Genomic DNA, 17355 nt, shown 5'->3' on the forward strand with positions numbered 1-17355 from the left:
CCGGAGAGGCGCATGAACGAGCTTATCGTCATTGTAATATGGGGTGTTGACACATTCTTAGGCACTAATCGAAGGCCTGCAATTGTTACCGGATCCTCAAGTTGTATTGTAGAGCAACGCGCCACTCCATACCATGGTTGGCGACCAATACAGCCCATTTCGACTGCACGCAAATCAACATCGATTTAGCATTTACCAGTCTTGATAACTAACACTACAGATATAGATCTTCATGCGTGACGAGCGCACCATACTCGTCTGTAATGCTTCCTCCTACTCCACTTGACACCATAAAATCTATATCGTGTTCAAGCATGGCATGACACTCTTGGAGCTGAGTCCTTTGACCGCTCAGGGCCTCGAACACATTTATCACTTCCTCCAGCTCTCACATTACCCTAGAAGTAAGTACAGACTGTCCGCTGTCTGGCACACCCCCTAGAGTCTTGGCGTGTCCCATATGGACGATCCGCAAAGACGAGTATCTTGGAGAACCACGGTATTGACTTTTGAGACTGGAACGAGTCTTGAGAAAGAACGAACGAAGCCATATTTCGAACAGTATGCTGTCAAAGCGAAGATCAAACCATTCCTCGACGACGAACTGACACAGCAGTAGCCGGACTTGAAGTCAAGATTGAAAACCAGGTGCAGAGACCTTTTGGTGGTTGATCACCAGCCACACCCATAATGCCTGAGTCACTCTGTCGACTTCCTTCACCGCACCGTTCGCCACTTCTTGCGTGACAGTTACCGCAGGGAGCTAGAGAAGCTCGTAAAGGGTACGTTCGATCCTATGGTCAGCTTGTGCAACTTCTATCTTGTCTTGCCGAAAGGAGCGCACATCCAAGAGTTCCGTAAGCCTGAATCCCTCAAAGTCATTATAGGACTCACAGATAAACTGCTCTACTATGCTCGTGAATTGGAAAGACGATCTGGTGATTCTGAGGTATCGCATCTCAAACCCATCCTCGACGAGCTTGACAGGACCAACACAGCTTTCGAGCGGCGGAAGGGAGTCACTAATTACTGGATAAACGCTAGAGATCTGCCACTGGCTCAAGGGTTCGACGTTTGCAAAGAAGGTGATAATTGTAACTTTCTGGATCTCATTGTGCAAGCACGTCTGGTGGGCTACATGCATGCCAAACTGTAAGCAAACCCGCATTGTATTCAAAAAAAAAAAAAAAACACCGACCCTTACTGGACTACGCCTTGCGTCCACTTCAGATAACCCAATCGCCATGCCATATCACTCTGTCAGGGATGATCCAAGTGTCGACGTAGATATGATCACAATACTCCTAGAGTATGGCGCAAACCCGAATCAGCCAGTCTATCTTAACAACAAAGAAACGGTCTGGGGGTTATTTCTCATTTCTATCAACGAGGCTGGCCCGATTAACACATCCGCGAGCCTCAAAGAGTCCTGGTTGCAGGCTTGTGAGCTCTGATCCGCGCTGGAGATCGACCGGATTACACCTTTAACCAATACTCCCGGACTGTATCTGAAGCGCTCGATTACGTATTCATCAAATCTGAGGTAGCGGAATTGCACAAAGAGATCGCGGAGAAAGGAGGGCACAGCAGCCTGATGGTCGCTGGTGGATGTTCAACTTCTCATAGCTGGTACCGGGACTGGAATACTATGACTGAAGGTGTACGACTAGCGGTAGCGGTGCAGAGCAGAGTGTCTTGCGACGGGTATCTATCTACATTTATCGATCATAACCGATCCTTGAAATCTTCCCACTTGATATTATATCCGCCACCCTCCCTTTTCTCGGATTTTCCACGCCGTTCGAACTCGGTAACCGGTACAAGTGGTATAGTCTTTGCCTTGCTTGCGGTCTTCCTTGTGGGGCGCGTAATTAAGGACTCTGGGGGTACAAAGGGTACAGCTGAATCTTCAAACATGAGCGGCTTGTCCTGGTCATATATATACTTGAACGGCTGCTTCAAGTTCCGCGAAAATAGCCCATCCTTCATTCCCGGAAACCTTTTCGGCTTGTTGAACTTCGCCACCTCCTTCTCGATCATCACCCGCGTGATACCTGAGCGAACAACCTTACTCAAACTGTCCACCTCAAGCTTCTTGTAGCGCACTTGCCACGAACAAACATCCTTAGGGTAACCAAACTGTCTCATACTGACGTTCAGCGTTGGGAATCCAATAAGAGTCTCTTTCTTGGTGACCATGTCGCGCCGAAACAAGGCTGGGAGTGTAAAGCGGATATCTGCAGGCTTAAGCACTGACAGTGCAAGGGGAATGAATCGCTCAGGGCCGCCGCGCTTTGCGATCTGCAAAGAGGGGATGCGGGCAAGGTCGTTTTTGGTAAAGTGGCGCAATACTAGAGCATCCGTGCTATAGTTCCAAATGCTTATCCACCAACGTCCGTCGAAGAGCTGGTATTCATCGTGGTGCCTGCTTACCGGTGTACCCGGAGGAATTTGCGTGAGCGGGTGAACGTGCGAGGGCGGGTAATGAATGATTCTCGAGGTGACGCCGGGTCTGTGGTTTTCTAAAGGCTGGCGCGTAAGGAGCCATTCGCGGTCGTTAAGGCGTCCCGGGCCAATGAATTCTTCAATGGCTCGTGGACTCAGTTTGAACCAGGAAGACGCTTTATCCCACTTGCGCCACCATATGCCGTAGATACAAAAATTGGTCCTGTTTCCAGCAGACTCAGCCTGGGAAGGATCAGTCTCTTCGAATTCGCGGAACTCAGGCCAGATATTTGCAATTGTAGCTGCGAGTTCGCCCAGTGGAGGAGTTTCCCTTGGCGAAACCAACTGACCAGCTTGTGCGAGGAGGTAAATCGCATTGTTCTTGGCTTTGTTCCAGTCGGACTGAGTTAATGTCTGAATTGGCTTGTCGACAGATTGACACAGGAAAGAAGGGTCGGCATGCCGCATTGCCGGGAAAGAAGGGACATCCTCAGTAGGCCACTCATCAAGGAGGTCTTGAAAGGGAGGGAACTGGATAAGCAAAGAGCCCACTTCAATATCCAGGTCTTTACGACAATTGCTTAATAGTTGATTCGCCCGGGACTTGTGCCAGTTGACACGTTTTTGCATATGAATGGACACGTCCACAAGCGACTCGATGCTCAGAGCAGCTGGCAGCTTATGGTTTTTCAACACATGACGGATTGCGTTGCGCGACGTATACGTCTGCAGATGGTTCGTCTTGTCTTCAGCCCAGGCGACGCCATGCTGTTCGCACGTAGCAATAAGCCGCGATTTGTCGAAGCTAAGCAGAGGTCGGAAGATGCGTATACCGCCGGTCTCGGTTGGGAAAGGTATATTTGAATTGTGGGCTGCCAGCCTGCTATGCGACACGCCGTGTATGCCAGAGCATTCAGGGATCCATTCGATAGGCTGCATAGCTTGCAGGCCAGAACGCAGGCGGTTGTTCGCAAGGCGCATCAAGACCGTCTCGGCCTGGTCATCTGCATGATGTGCAACTAACAATTTGCGAATCCCTGCCGCGCGACAGGCCCGACCAAGTGCCTGGTACCGTAGAGTGCGTGCCTCCGTCTCGAAGCGCTTGCCATCGAGTGGGTCGAAATCGGCGGGCCAGGTGAGAGGCAGAACGGCGGCTTCCATGCCGACTGCTAGGGGTTAGCATTAATTGCAGAGGCTGGACTGCATGGAAAGCCCCCTACACTTGGCACGACACTGCTCAGCAACCCATTCTGCTTCTTCGGTGCTCTCTGGGCGCACCTTGTGATCCACGATAAAGGCATGGCTGAGGATGTTGGCCTTCCATGAGTCTCTAGCATTTGCAAATAAAGAGGCAAGTGCCATGGAATCCACACCTCCACTGATAGCGAAGCCTGGGTCCATTAGTGATTTGACCACACCGATAGAATGGCACAACCTACCCAGCTTGTCAGGATTGCCGCCCCCAAAATACCCTTGAGAGGGTTTGAGAGAGCCATAAATGTCCTTTAAGGCATCATTGAACTCTTCAATCGTAATGGGCAAGCTCGTCTGCGAGCTATACCACCTGGTGTTGCGCCATGCTGCAGCAGAGGAACACTTCCTCACCCTGAGGACATTGCTTCTCCACATATACGCCGTGACATGTGCGTACAGTTGTCACAGCAAAAAAGAACGCAAGAACAGAAAAAGGCGCAGGTAGAAGGAGACTGGCTGAATGTGGTAGTGCACGAAGCTCGACGCGTTGTTCCTCGGCCAAGCAGCTGCCGTGCACGGACATTCGAGAATCTTCGCAGAGCTCCTCCGAAAGTCCGCATCTTTTCAGCTTTCACCCCCAGAACATAACATTCACTTCTCGAGATACCCCGTCTTTCATCCCATCTCTTCTAATCACCATGGTACGTCATCTCTCCTATCGTTCACATCCGCCATGGGCACCAATATCCATCCTCAACCCTCAATGGGGTCCCAAACAGCACCTCCCCAAACATCACGAACCAGCTAACATCAATCCATAGTCTGCCCTCAAGTCCATCCGCTCCCTCGCGCCCCTCCTCGACCGCGTGCTCGTGCAGCGCCTCAAGCCCGAGGCCAAGACGGCAACCGGCATCTTCCTGCCCGAGACGGCCGTCAAGGAGCTGAACGAGGCCAAGGTGCTTGCCGTCGGTCCCGGCGCATTCGACAAGTCTGGCAACCGCGTTGCTGTCAGCGTGCAGCCCGGCGACAAGGTCCTGATCCCCCAGTTCGGCGGTAGCCCGATTAAGGTCGGCGAGGAGGAGTACAGCTTGTTTAGGGATCACGAGTAAGTCCACCGGAGGGATGTGATGGAGCAGTTACTGACTTGCGACAGGCTCCTTGCCAAGATCAACGAGTAAACGTATCGCCGCAATGAGCGAATGTACACTCGGTCGAACGTCGAGTTGAATGTATACCTAATGTATCAACATCGCCCATCACAAAAGATACGCTCGCATCACCAGCCGGCGTTTTGGCATATACCTGAAAGTTTTGGGCACTTGTATTGACAGCGACATGTGTAATTACAATTGAAGGACTGGGGAGGATGTGATACGAAGTAAAGAGAAGAAATCCAAGATCTCCGCTATATTGCGACAACCACAACCATCTGAAGAAACGTATTAGCATTATTCGTTGGTCTGTCTTTGACGGAGAACGGACTGACCAGCTGATAGTGTAGGCCAGGACATGACCTTCAACTTCCTTCCAGACCTTAGGGCTTACCATCCGGAGCTCCCTCCACCAGCACCCCACTGCCTTCCGCCACCTTGTCCCTGGTTCTGACCATGATCATAGGAGTACCCACCACTGCCTCCATGCTGCTGTGCCGGATTGCCATAGTTCTCATACCCCTGCTGGTACCCAGTCGGCACACTATAACTCGGCTCATGCACCTGCCCATTCGCAAACTGCGCCTCGCCCCATCCATACCCGCCCGTCGGCTGCGCATTCGCGTGCTCAGCAGGTGCCTGGTATGGCTGACTGCCGTCGTAGCTGGACTGGTAGGGCTGGAAATTTCCCCACGGAGACGGCTGCGGGGAGGGAGAAGGCTGGTACGCAGAACCAACGGAGGGATTCGAAAAGTCGCCCTCAGGACCCTCGCGCTTGCCGAAGCTGGAGAATGCGTTGCCCAGCCCACCGGGGAGTTGCGAGGTCAGGCTGCCGAGGAGGCCGCCGCCGGAGGAAGATGAGGGTTGCTGGTGGCTGGCGCCGAAGTTGTAGTTACTTCCTGCACCGTGACTGTGTCCACCATGGCCCTGGAACTGCTGCAGACCCGCAGCGCCATGGCCGGCGTGGTCGTCGCCACCCTTGTGGTTCTTGCCTGCCTTTACGGACTCGGAACTGAGGAGGTCGTTGAGGTCTTTGCCGTGGTAGGCGTGCGCCCAGTCCTTGACGACCTTGAACATGTTGTTGTGCACCTCTGACCGCGAGTCGCGCAGCGCAGGGTGGTGGAAGACGCTCACGCAGTCGTTGAGGACTTGGTCGACGGGTACGTCGGGGTGGTCGAATGCGTACATGACGCGTGGGACTACGTATTGCAGGATCTGGACTGCGACTTGGCCGGCAGGCTCGTTGAGGATGTTGGAGAAGTGGTCCTTTGAGAGCATAGAGTGCGTAGGGTCGGTAGATGCGGGGTTGTTCCAGACATCGAATTGATGTTTGGCGGCCGCCTCGACGACGGCGGAAGATCCGCTCTTCAGCTGCGAAGAGGCGGTCTTGATGATGGGGAGGACGAAGGGCGCGAGGAGAGAGAGCACGAACAGAGTAACGCGCTCTGTGATGGACTCGATCAGCTTCTCGAGTCCTGGGATCTTGGAAACAATCTCCGAGATGCTGCGAACGACCCTATCCCTGAAGACCAGGATGGGATAGATCTTCGGGATGACCGTTGCTGGATCAGTGTTGGTGCCTGGGATATTTGGACCAGGAGGCCCTCCAACGGAACCTGGAGGCGCGTCGAAAGTGGGTGCTACTCCAAACTGATCTTGTCCACCAGCACGCGAACTGTAGCTGTCGTAACCGCCAGAACGGTACCCATGGCCAGCGTTTGCCGCAGCCTGAGCGTCAGAGGAAGCTTGCAGCGCCTGTGCTTCCTGAATAAGGCCACTTGTACCCGGAACCTTGGAAAGGACATCAGTGAGGCCGCCCAGAGCACCAGAACCGCCTCCCTTTGTGTTACTCGTCAAGGCATCTGAGAGCGTGGTGTCCATCTGATCGATCTCTGCAGAGCTGATGTGATCTGTGGCCTCACCGAGCACCGAATGAAAGAAATCGACTCCACCGAATGTACCAGTAATGAGCGGGAAGACGTGCTTACCACGGAGATTGATACCAGCTTGGGTGCCAACGTGTGGGAACACATTGTTGTACCCAAGTTCACGCAGGACGAGCTCCGTGTAGTTTGTGTGGGCTCCGTAGTCCTCAAGACAGTGGAGTCCTTGGCCCAAACAACGCAGAGCTTCACAAAGATCTTCTTCCCGTCCGCGTTGACCTGAAGGCCCGTGGGTGTACAGCCTACCAAAGTGGATTGCTCGAGAAAACGAGTATCTCACATAGCCTGCTGACGTTGCCCATCCACCTTGCTCATTGGCAATGTAGTTCTTCATTCCTGTGTTAGGGTCAACAGCAAGCTCAGCTTCCGAGACTGGGCCCCGCAGTCGAGGATCGAACTTCCGGGCATCTTGGTTGTCGGCGTAGTCCTTAGGGTTGTCGATATGCTCTTCAGGCCTGTATGTTCCCAGGCGCTCGGCGGTGACCTCAAATTCTCCAGTAGCATAGCCAAAGGACATGAACGAAAGTATCCACACAAGCACGCGGATAGTCTCGCCCTTGGCAGTCGTCAGTCTCCGGATATGCGGCACACATTGCTTTCAGGAACTTACCTGGACTTTGCTCAGTGTTGCAGTGTCAACAGCCTATACTGTTCAGCATCTTCAAATTTCATCTCTTTTAGTCAACATACCTGTGAATAGTCTCGTAGCCAGTTGCCAAAGTATACACGCTGTAGGTAATGCATCAGCCACAGGTACTGACTTGCCGATCGCCGGCCAAGCATACCTTGATCATCATGGACTTCCATTTGTGACCGCGAATGCAGGCGACAGTCGCAAGCATGTCTTCGATATCGCCATGTCGCCAGTTTTTCCCTTCGATCTTGGAGATGGACGCGATATTTCCAGCGCCAAAGGCATCTGCTTTCATAGGGAGCAGGACGAGAATCGCAATCGCGACGAGCAACAAATACTTTGCAGAGCCAGCCATTGTTGCGAAATGCTGGAAGATAGAGTAAAGTGGGAGAGTAGAGTAGTAGTCAGATCTTGAACGGGATCTATCGCGCCGTCAGCTGTCTAGTTGTGATTACGTTACGCCACATCAACAAACCAGGAAAGAGGGTTTATCCACATTTATTCTGCAGCCACTTCCTTCTGTATACGCTTCTGCACTCCCATGGTTCTTGTGAGGCTGAAGAACTATGCGTATCCCTCTAGTGCCCGATTAAACCGCTTCTTGCGAGGCTGCGCCGCATATGTTGCGTGTGCCACACCTGCCCCGCTTTGGTGACGATGGAGGGGTTGAAAGCGAAACATTGCAGGGGAGCATTGCAGCTGAACACCAACCCTGAACCTTCAGCCTTGCTTACGCTTACCAGGAACATCCGTCCAATGCGAGATGCAGCACAACGTAACTCACGTGCCAGGGATGCTGTTGCCTGGCTTGTATCGTGGTTCAATTCCAGAGCCTGAGCGCACAATGCAATATGTCTTCATAGTGATCCCTCACATCGTGTTGTGAGAACGTGAGTGACACCATCGCTGAAAACTGCAGTCAAAGATGGCAGACATCAGTGAAACTTTGGGGACGCAAGGCAACACCGAAGCAAATTTCAGCAAGTCATTCTTCGAGCTTCCTATTCGGCAACGCCCAACACAAGCTATCGACGCCTTGAAGGAAACAAAAAATACAAAACTGGCAGGTTTAGTCCTCGAAGACACCGATCTCCAAGAATCATGGCACTTGTTGCATCCAACAGATCGAGTCACCACAGGCTACACAGCACCGAGTTCCTCACAACGTGAGGATCAGTTCGCCCTATCTGACATGGCATTCGAAAGACTGGCCTGTGGAGACTCCGAGTTGCTAGAAGCATATCTGGACGCCGGTGCGCTTATCGAACACAAAAACCGCGATGGACTTACGTTACTTGTCATGGCGATCAAAGACTCGAACATCGCCATGACTAGGCTTCTGCTAAAGAAGGGAGCCGACGCTCAGCACCGTACTCAGGGAAAGCCACCTCTGTTCCATGCCATTCAAAGTCAAGAACATGGTCCCAAGCTCATTCGACTTCTCCTCGATCATGGTGCAAACATCAACACTACCTGCGGAACACAACACATGAACGCGTTGCACTGGGCTGCTGCTGCCGGTATGGTGGATGCAGCAGACTACCTCATATCCAGAGGCGTTGATATCGAAGCCACTTGCGCAGGAGCACATACAGCTTTGCATGTAGCTGCCGGCACGGGACACCTGACTGTTGCGAAGTTGCTCTTGGCCCAAGGTGCTGAGTTGTCGAAAAGGGGTGAACTAGGAGGCAACGCGTTGACATTTGCGGCTTGTAGGGGACACACGGATATCGTCAAGCTGTGCCTAGAGGAAGGCCAGTCTGCTGACGAATGCGATGGAACAGGTCTTAGTGAGTGCGGACTCGTAGCGATCGTTGCTGCCTGGACTTACGGTGTCAGCCGCGCTGATGAGCGCCTGTGAACTCGGGCATCTTCACATTGTGGAGTGCCTGCTAGAGAAGGGCGCCGACGTCAACCGAGCAAACGCACAGTTGAGCACACCAGCTCTTGAAGCAGCTGTGAAAGGTTATGTCGACATTCTTCAGGCTCTGACAACAGCAGGTGCCAACTTGGACTCCCGAAACACCGATGGCGAGAACGTGCTCGAGGTAGCAATGTCAAAAGGGCACACAGGTGCTGTCCGTCTGCTTCTAGAGACCCTAGGCGGCTCCGACTACCCAGTCAAAAGCGTTTCCCTCGAAATTGCGTCAGCAAGGAAAATTGAAACCATGAGATCATTGATGAAAACCGCATCTTTGATGCATGCGCATATAGGACCAAAAACCGAAATGCAAAAAGAACGCGCTTGGGTGAAGTGGGTTCTTGAGAATGGAGGTGATCTCGTCCGACCACAGACCATATTCAACATGATGATTATCGCAGTGTCAGAAGCGGATGCCGACCTTGTCGAAACGCTACTATACAACGGTGCTGACCCTAATATGTCCTTGAGCACCGCTGTCGTCAACCGGAATCTCGACATCGTCCAATTACTCCTCAACCACGGCGCGGGTACTGCAGTATCAGCTCGCTGCATCAAACGTCTAGATGGTCGTCCAGACAGCGTCCTCTTCGACGCACTACTAAATATGTCCTGCCAAAAGGACACCTGCCTTACGATCCTGAAGCTGCTGCTTGACAGCGGTCGATTTAACGTCCTCGAAGGACCTTCTTCCAATCAAACCGCGTTCTGGCGAGTCCTCGAATCCGACGAATGGGATCCCGTACTCCGAGACCAAGTTGCTTTTATGATGTTGGACTCAGTGACTGATGTCAACTATCCTTGCAATGGTGACGGCGGGACGCTGATGCATCATGTCGTTCGATATGGCCGCGAAGACATGGTGGATCTTCTTCTAAAAAAGGGAGCCAACATCAACGCCCGAGACAACGAAGGGCGCACGCCGTTCATACTGGCTTGTGATTACCAGCACAGGATGATCCTCTTCCTTGTGAAGAGAGGTGCAGACCCTGGCCTCCCATATGAAGATGACAGAGGGCCGCTGCACGCAGCCGCGACCATTGGAAATGTTAAGGCACTGGGAGTCCTATTGACACTCGGATCCGTGGCCCAAAACTTCGATCAGAAATCTAAAGACGGTTGGACTCCTCTTGCATGCGCTTTAGCCGCCGATCAAGAGGAGGCAGCATTGTTTTTGATTGAATACGGTGCTAATCTGAAGCACACTGTCACCGTGAATGGGCGCACTATGCTGCATCTAGCGGCAGCTTTCTGCCATGAGCGGGTGTTTGAGAAAATCATGGCTCTTGACGATGTAAACATCGACACGAGAGATAGCATGAAGGATGGTACGGCTTTGTTATTGGTATGCACTCTTCAAGGAACAAGCTCTATCTCGAATGATACGCTAACGTCACAGCAGACTTGTAGTGGCACACGCTACAAAACGGCTTCGAGCAAGATTGTTCGCGCTCTACTCTCAGCAGGTACAGACATCGAAGCACCAGGCAGCCACCTCGACCGACCGCTCCACGTCGCCATCATGACCTGCAACACCGCCATCGCGAAGATCCTCATCGAACACGGTGCAGACATCACCGCCACTGGATCCAAAGGTCGGACGCCCTTGCACTTGGCCGCAGAGTACAAGAATCCGGACATCATGCACCTCCTTCTGCAGAAGGGCGCCGCGATCGAAGCCGTCGACGAAGACGGCTGGACGCCGTTACATCTGTGCACTGAGTCTCTTTCAGCTCAGATGTTGATTGATCACGGTGCGAACATAGACCTCGCCGATAGAAATGGACTCATCTCTTTGCATCACGCGGTCCTCTTCGGGGATGTGGAGCTTTTCACGACACTACACGAGAACGGCGCCTCGACCCAGATCAGGGCAACGAGTGATGGAAGGAACGCAATCGATATGATCGAAGACTTTGTGGATGAAAGAACGAGGAACGAGTTTCTGGCAGCTGTCAAGGGAGCGTCGATGCGATACAAAAGGACCGCACAGGAGAGTGAGAACAGGGAGTGCAGATGATCTGTCGATTGAACTTAACAAGACATCTCATAACCGACTAGAAACGCGAATCTATCGATGTGTCAATCTTAGCTTGTGCGTAGTTACCCCCGAAGCCGTGTAGTGAGAGTAGACAGCAACAAGGCAAACGAAAGCCGCACCTGAACAAGACCGTTCTCGCACGCATGAACGTAGGGACATTTACAGACTCATACATCGAAAAACACTACTTGGACATAATTCAATCAATTGGCAAGATTCTCAACAAACTTACGTCAAGGTGAGCGAGGCCTAAGATGCCTCATTTGAAGGAAATCGCAGCGTTGGAACTTCGGACCCAGCGCGGGATTCTATCGTGAGTTTGATACTGGGGTTTCCCCTGGCTTTACCGGTATCATTTTGCTTCCTCATTCGCTCGGTTCCTTTCACTTTGGGGGCGAGACACCGCAGCTATTCAGCCTTGTTGCACGATGATCAGGAGTCTAGCTTTGTATTGTATATCAAGGTTGCTGAACTGCCTTAGTGATCTTAACTGTAGTTCTGGATTTTCCGCACGTGTTCAAATATATTGTGCAGCCTTATGTTCGTGTATCTGTTACAGGGTATCATATAATCACTACGCTCTCCACTCATTTATTACAACCGCCTCCATCTCTTCAATCTCCCCAGCTGACTTAAAACTTAATAGGATGATTCTCCCTCACCGTCTTTCCGTACTTAAATAGCAGCGCCGGCACAGGAATGAATGCAATCGCAATAAACCCCAACATACTATTCCCCCACCCAAGACCCAGCGTCTCGTACATGTTAGGTCCCGCGAGAGGGAGTAGAGCGCCGAAGAGGCAGCGTAGACATGTCATGCCTGCGATTGCTGAGGCTGCGTATTGCGGAAAGCAGTCGATCATGTAGGTTTGCAGGGGCGCGAAGATGCCCATAACGCCGAAGCCGAAAGGGACGAGGGAGATGATGGGGACTGGGGATATCTAGTTAGTTGATGGAAGGGAAAGAAGGGAAGGAAGGGGACAGAGGAGTGCTTACCGATCCAGTGCACTTTGTAGTACGCAGTCCATCCGTACCAGAAGAAACTCACGGGGATCAAGAGCCCAAAGAAAACGCAGAGTGGGAGACGCATTTCCGGCTCGTAGACGCCCTTGTTGCGTTTTGCTAGCTTGATGATGGTTGCGTCTGAGGTCTTTGCGACGAAGCCGATGCCCAGGAAGTTCCCGATTCCGATGCCTAGGTACGCGAGCCCGGTCATGTCGGGCTCCCAGCCGTACGTCTGTAAGAAGACCGGGGTGAGGGTTGTAAATAAGAGGAAGAGCAGGCCGAACAGGAAGGACATGTACAGCGAGCAGAGGAGCACGATGGGTTGAGTGACCAGCATTTTGAGCGGGCGAGTGATGCCGTTGAGGAGGATGGCTTTCGATGTGAGTGCGGCGGCGGGTTTGGACGCGTTCAATACGTTCTGCAGCTCTGGGCGCTGGAGTTCGGTTCTTAGACGGGTAGTTTTGCGGTTCAGGAGTACGACGTGGTTGGTTTCTCTGTTGTAGAAGAAGAGGCCTGCGGTTAGGAGGACGGAGACGATGAGTACGACCCACATATCCCACCTCCATCCGGCTCTCTGCGCGATGAAGCCGCCGCAAATGGGACCCAGGATCGGACCGAAGAGGATGCCCATGCTGTACATGGCGACCGCTTTTCCGCGCTGCGAGGCAACGAATAAGTCGGCTATGACACCGGTGCCGATTGTGAGACACGCACTGCCGCCCAATCCAGCAAAGAAACGCATAGCGATCAGACCGCCAAGGTTGGGCGCGAGGGCGCAGCCGAGCGTGAAGGCGCAAAAGAAAACGTTGCTGATGTTGAGGATTATGCAGCGGCCGTAGATTTCGGAGAGAGGAGAGAGGAAGAGTGGTCCGACCTAGTAGGTTTGATCAGCAATCGATACTTCCCAATGGTCGTACATGGAGAAGGAGAATACGTACAGCGAAACCCAGGATATACACACTGACAGCAAAACTGCCCAGCAATTGAGATGAGTTGTGGAAGTCTGCATTGATGAAGGGGATACCAGGCGCGACGATGGAGGACGCGAGAGGCGAGAGGAACGTGATGGCCGACACCAGGAAGAGAATGAATAGCTTGCTTTTGTGAGGGAAGTTCCGTGGGTTAAGGGGATCGTCTTGTGAGGCCCAACCTACGAGGCCCTTGTCGAAATCTGTCAACGGGTATTTCTCGACTGGGAGGTCGTCCTTCTTAGTGGATTTGCGGGACAGGTGTTTTTCTAGCTCCGCACCGATCTCGTTATCTTCGGCGGCTTCTTCTTGGTTCTGCGATGATAATTAGGAAGTGATACTCCAGGGGTTGATGAATGCATGCCTGCTGGTCGACTGCTACTTCTTTCTCTGGTGATGCCTCGCCCTTCTCAAGGTCTTGGACGTCTGTCTGTGAGCTGTGGCTCGATAGGAGCTCTTTATGATTTGGTATCGACATGTTGGTGAGTGCAATGGCTTAACGCTGTGTTGTTCGCTCGCAGTATGGTGGTGTGATCCCGAAGTCGATCTGCAAGTTCTTGTTGGATACTTCTGCACAGTGCTGGATCCGAGTCACTCATATACTCTGAATATCGTAAGGCAACCAAACGCAGCAGGTGGAGTGGATACTAAACAGCATGAACTGGCAGCTGCGTCTCTATGACCGATTAACGCCGACACACGAAGGTGGTCTATACCGTTTGCGGACGCTGTGGCTGCTCCCTGAGTTCGGGAATCGGAGACTACGAAGGCGCGAAGGTGCGACTAGGTCCCGAGAGCGCGGGCTCGGTGCCTTTCACCCTTCACTTTCGCAACCGAGACCATGTCGTGTTGTCGCATGACAACAGGGTAGACAAGTTGCGGTGGTCGAGGCTTGGTAAACACGGATGGAGACTTTTCGTTTTTGTTGGGTGACCTGAAGACTGACCAGTATCACCGGTGCGGCCGCACGGCGGTAGCAGCGCCTTACAGTCGTTGATGAGTCACATTTCGTCCGGTAGGACAAATGTTAGGCTTTCCGAGCATTGCGGCTCTTCTGGACTGCTGTGTCTGATCCTCAATCCTGTGTACTCGGTGTGACATTACGCCGCCGCTCTGTGCTGCCCCAGCCTTGTGCTGTAGACGTGTGACATGTCTCGGGTGAGGCTTCACTCTTACTTTCCATCTCTTTCTCATCCCTAACACACTGGACTGGTTGTTGAAACAAATACAGCATTTGTACAGACAAGAAGACTGACCTACCATACCATAGTCACTAATTCGAAGGCTACATCCTTTCTGTATTGCACGCACGATCACCAACACGGTAGAACTTTCCTACAAAAGACATGTGGAGTTGTTGGTCCTTCGTTACGCTTCTCGCAGAATCGCATAGTCTCTGGTGACGAAGCATGAGATCGAGTGGTGATAACCAGGGGAGACAGAAGGTACTTGTAGCTATATCGGCTCTCCACTTGGTGGCCGAGGGCTTCCGTGCCGCGGTACTACAAGTTCTCCAATCATCACCACAATGAAAGCGCAAAATAAATTGAAGTCGTCTAATTCATACGTTCATTTGTAGTTGATACTTTTGTTGTTACGCAACATTACCCTCCTGCTTGAAAATACAAGCTGCGCACGCGCTGTAGGGGTACTACGAAAACGTGAGAATGTTAAAGTCTCCGAAAAGTATATCAGAAAACCGCCAGCGCCTGCGAAACCCATATGACCCACCCAATAATCGTTTCATAATGCCTACCCATTTTATATTCACGGAACGCCTCACAGCGCTCACCTCGTCTACATGATGCAGATCGTAGCAGCCTACCCACTGAGCAGATCTTTTACACTCATACCTCGAGCACCATTCCCTGTCCAGCTCCTACGGTCCGCTGAGTTCAACATCATTAGGGCCTCAGTAGCGATCTGATCTTCACGGTCTGCCTGGGGTCCCAGCGCAGGCGAAGTCAGTGCGAAAGGGGCTGCGCCGTGTGCTGAGCCAGGAGCTGACACGGGTCCGGTGCTCGGGGGTCCGGTGCGAAAAGGGTTGCTGAACATTGCGGCCGAAGGGGTCTGCGATGCTTGAGCACTGAATGCGGGCGAAGCAGTGAGAGAGGGTGATGCAATAGATGTCAAGGAGTAGCGATGAGGGTCTGAGGGCTGGAGTGCCGGTGAAGGATGGGCGGAGTAGTAGTTGCGGTCCTGAGGGAGCATAGCAGGGGAGGTCGTTGTGGAGTGCGAGTACACGCTCCCCCTATCGGAAGGGTGGATGGTTGGTGAGGTGGTAGCGAAGTGGTAGGTAGACTTCGGAATGGGGTTAGTCACATGAGTTGGTGATACCACATCCTTCATCTCCTCGTCCTCATCTTCTTCGTCCTCTTCATCATCTTCTTCCAGAACTCGTCTGAGTGGGGGTGGGGCGAGGTCTGACGCAGCAGATGAGGGCGAATCGTGTCGTGCCTGGTTGGCTGTCTTCAGGTCGGCAACGCATTGTTCGAGGTAGCGCATATACTCAATCGAAGCCTTCGCAGTGTTAGGAACATAGTGTGGGGAAGGATGTGGAGAAACCAACTTGCAAGATCGCCAACTTGTGCATTTCCTGATCCCTGCATGCGGGGATCATATCCTTTAGTACACCAAACTCCTCGTTCATCTTAGACCTCCTCCTCCGCTCAATCAGGCTGTGTGCTGTCTTCCGTGCAATCTTGCGCCCTGCAGCTGTGGTGTTGCTTGCCTGTTTCCTCTTGGCTCCACCAGCTTTCTCGGCTGGAGCTTTCGCATCTTGCTTCTCGGGCTGTGCTTTAGATTGTTCCTGCGCATCCTTGGGCTTCATTTGTATGATCTTGCGAGACCTTGTTGGTGGGGGTGGAAGGGAGTAGTCATCTTTGGTGATGACGCCCTGTTGGGAGGCCGTGCTCAAGCGCTTGCGACTTTGGCTGGGTTTCGAGGTAGCAACGGGAGAAGCGGGCGAGGGTGGTCGATATGACGAGTCTGAAGCGGTTTCAGATGGTCCAGATGAGCTGGCAACGCTACCTCTGCCGTTCAAAGCTGCTGGAGGCAGAGAAAAGCCGCCTTCTAGCTGCGGAGCATTTGCACTGCTCTTGCCGGTGATATCGGTGGAGGGCTGCGGCGTCGGTGGGAAGCTTGGGCGAGGCATTATAGTTCTTGAAGTGCTCATAGAAGAAGCTCTAGTCGTTGTCCAGCTTCTGCAAAAAGAAAAGAGCTGAAGAAGAGAGGGGGCAGAGACTGGAGGCACGATCAGAGGGCAACATTATCACGGACAAGGTGTCGCGTGGGCTCTTGTCGCAATAGAGGAAGTCGAGCACACGCGTGCCAGGTCTCAGGGCTGTGATTGGCTCACTCCACACATGTCGCCCGATTGCGCCTCGAATGAGAGCGCAAATGACGGAAGCGTGGGCGCTGCGAACACCACGCTGGCTCAAGCGTTCGAGGGGCTGAGCGGGTGGGCAAGCATTGAACAGTTTCATGCCACCTTCCTGCACCTATTCGTAGAGCACGTGCGTGGTTTTGTGTTCGTTCGGCGGCATTTCTCACTATCAAGAAGGGTCGAGGCTATTGGAACGTAAGTGCTAAGATCATGCTAAATGGCGCTGCCGCGGTAGTCGGCCAGCGATTGCGAAGGAGGAAGGTGGAGCCGTGCGTGAATTGCAGCAGTGCGAACAGGACTTTGTTAGTGTGGTGTTGATGGAGAAAGTGGGTCTCGTTCCATGCTGACGTAATCCCCCAGTATCTGGGGAAGCTGCGAAGCATCGACGATCTATTGGGGAGTAAAAGACATCATCGAGGCTGTCTGGAGCACTTCAACGGTTTCTAGGGGAGCTTTGATGTCATTCACACTAGACTTCGCAAACTGGTCGCGTGCCCCTCGAATGCTCAGCTACAAAAAGCACAAACTTGGAAATTGACGTAAGACAGGGGCACTTTTCATCATATATCGCGCAGCAGAACGCGTCTCAGATGCTTGATGAAGTCTTGATGGACAAAATGACCTAGGTTGTGTGCACGACGAATCTCACATCTGTCCACATGCCCCCC

The 17355-nt window shown here is 52.6% G+C and overlaps 6 protein-coding genes across 6 annotated transcripts; 2 read left to right on the forward strand and 4 right to left on the reverse strand.

Annotated features, from left to right (window-relative positions):
- The first annotated feature begins 1175 nt into the window (after positions 1-1175).
- On the forward strand, positions 1176-1704 carry BU25DRAFT_406659 (uncharacterized protein). Its single transcript, XM_033705339.1, has one exon. The coding sequence runs from the start codon at positions 1245-1247 to the stop codon at positions 1452-1454; it is 210 nt and encodes a 69-aa protein (XP_033566333.1). The 5' UTR covers positions 1176-1244; the 3' UTR covers positions 1455-1704.
- Positions 1705-1725: 21 nt separating this feature from the next.
- On the reverse strand, positions 1726-4152 carry BU25DRAFT_445270 (uncharacterized protein; the record flags this gene model as incomplete). The annotated part of the gene is made up of 3 exons (XM_033709431.1): positions 3885-4152; positions 3666-3836; positions 1726-3611 (listed from the first exon to the last, which is right to left on the reverse strand). The coding sequence occupies exons 1-3, from the start codon at positions 4072-4074 to the stop codon at positions 1726-1728; spliced, it is 2247 nt and encodes a 748-aa protein (XP_033566334.1). The 5' UTR covers positions 4075-4152.
- Positions 4153-4285: 133 nt separating this feature from the next.
- Positions 4286-5068, forward strand: BU25DRAFT_406661 (chaperonin Cpn10). Its single transcript, XM_033705340.1, has 3 exons — positions 4286-4340; positions 4461-4744; positions 4793-5068. The coding sequence occupies exons 1-3, from the start codon at positions 4338-4340 to the stop codon at positions 4815-4817; spliced, it is 312 nt and encodes a 103-aa protein (XP_033566335.1). The 5' UTR covers positions 4286-4337; the 3' UTR covers positions 4818-5068.
- Positions 5069-5180: 112 nt separating this feature from the next.
- Positions 5181-7290, reverse strand: BU25DRAFT_406662 (Het-C-domain-containing protein; the record flags this gene model as incomplete). Its single annotated transcript, XM_033705341.1, has 1 exon — positions 5181-7290. Exon 1 carries the CDS (start codon positions 7248-7250, stop codon positions 5181-5183), a length of 2070 nt encoding a protein of 689 aa, XP_033566336.1. The 5' UTR covers positions 7251-7290.
- Positions 7291-11584: 4294 nt separating this feature from the next.
- BU25DRAFT_475370 (MFS general substrate transporter) lies at positions 11585-13780 on the reverse strand (the record flags this gene model as incomplete). Its single annotated transcript, XM_033710929.1, has 4 exons — positions 11585-12260; positions 12326-13208; positions 13273-13617; positions 13685-13780. The coding sequence occupies 4 exons, from the start codon at positions 13778-13780 to the stop codon at positions 11962-11964; spliced, it is 1623 nt and encodes a 540-aa protein (XP_033566337.1). The 3' UTR covers positions 11585-11961.
- Positions 13781-15123: 1343 nt separating this feature from the next.
- BU25DRAFT_454512 (uncharacterized protein) lies at positions 15124-16456 on the reverse strand (the record flags this gene model as incomplete). Its single annotated transcript, XM_033709875.1, has 2 exons — positions 15124-15822; positions 15872-16456. The coding sequence occupies 2 exons, from the start codon at positions 16454-16456 to the stop codon at positions 15124-15126; spliced, it is 1284 nt and encodes a 427-aa protein (XP_033566338.1).
- Positions 16457-17355: the final 899 nt, after the last annotated feature.

This window comes from Macroventuria anomochaeta (assembly GCF_010093625.1).
Source record: "Macroventuria anomochaeta strain CBS 525.71 unplaced genomic scaffold BU25scaffold_3, whole genome shotgun sequence".
In the NCBI taxonomy this organism is placed as follows: domain Eukaryota; kingdom Fungi; phylum Ascomycota; class Dothideomycetes; order Pleosporales; family Didymellaceae; genus Macroventuria; species Macroventuria anomochaeta.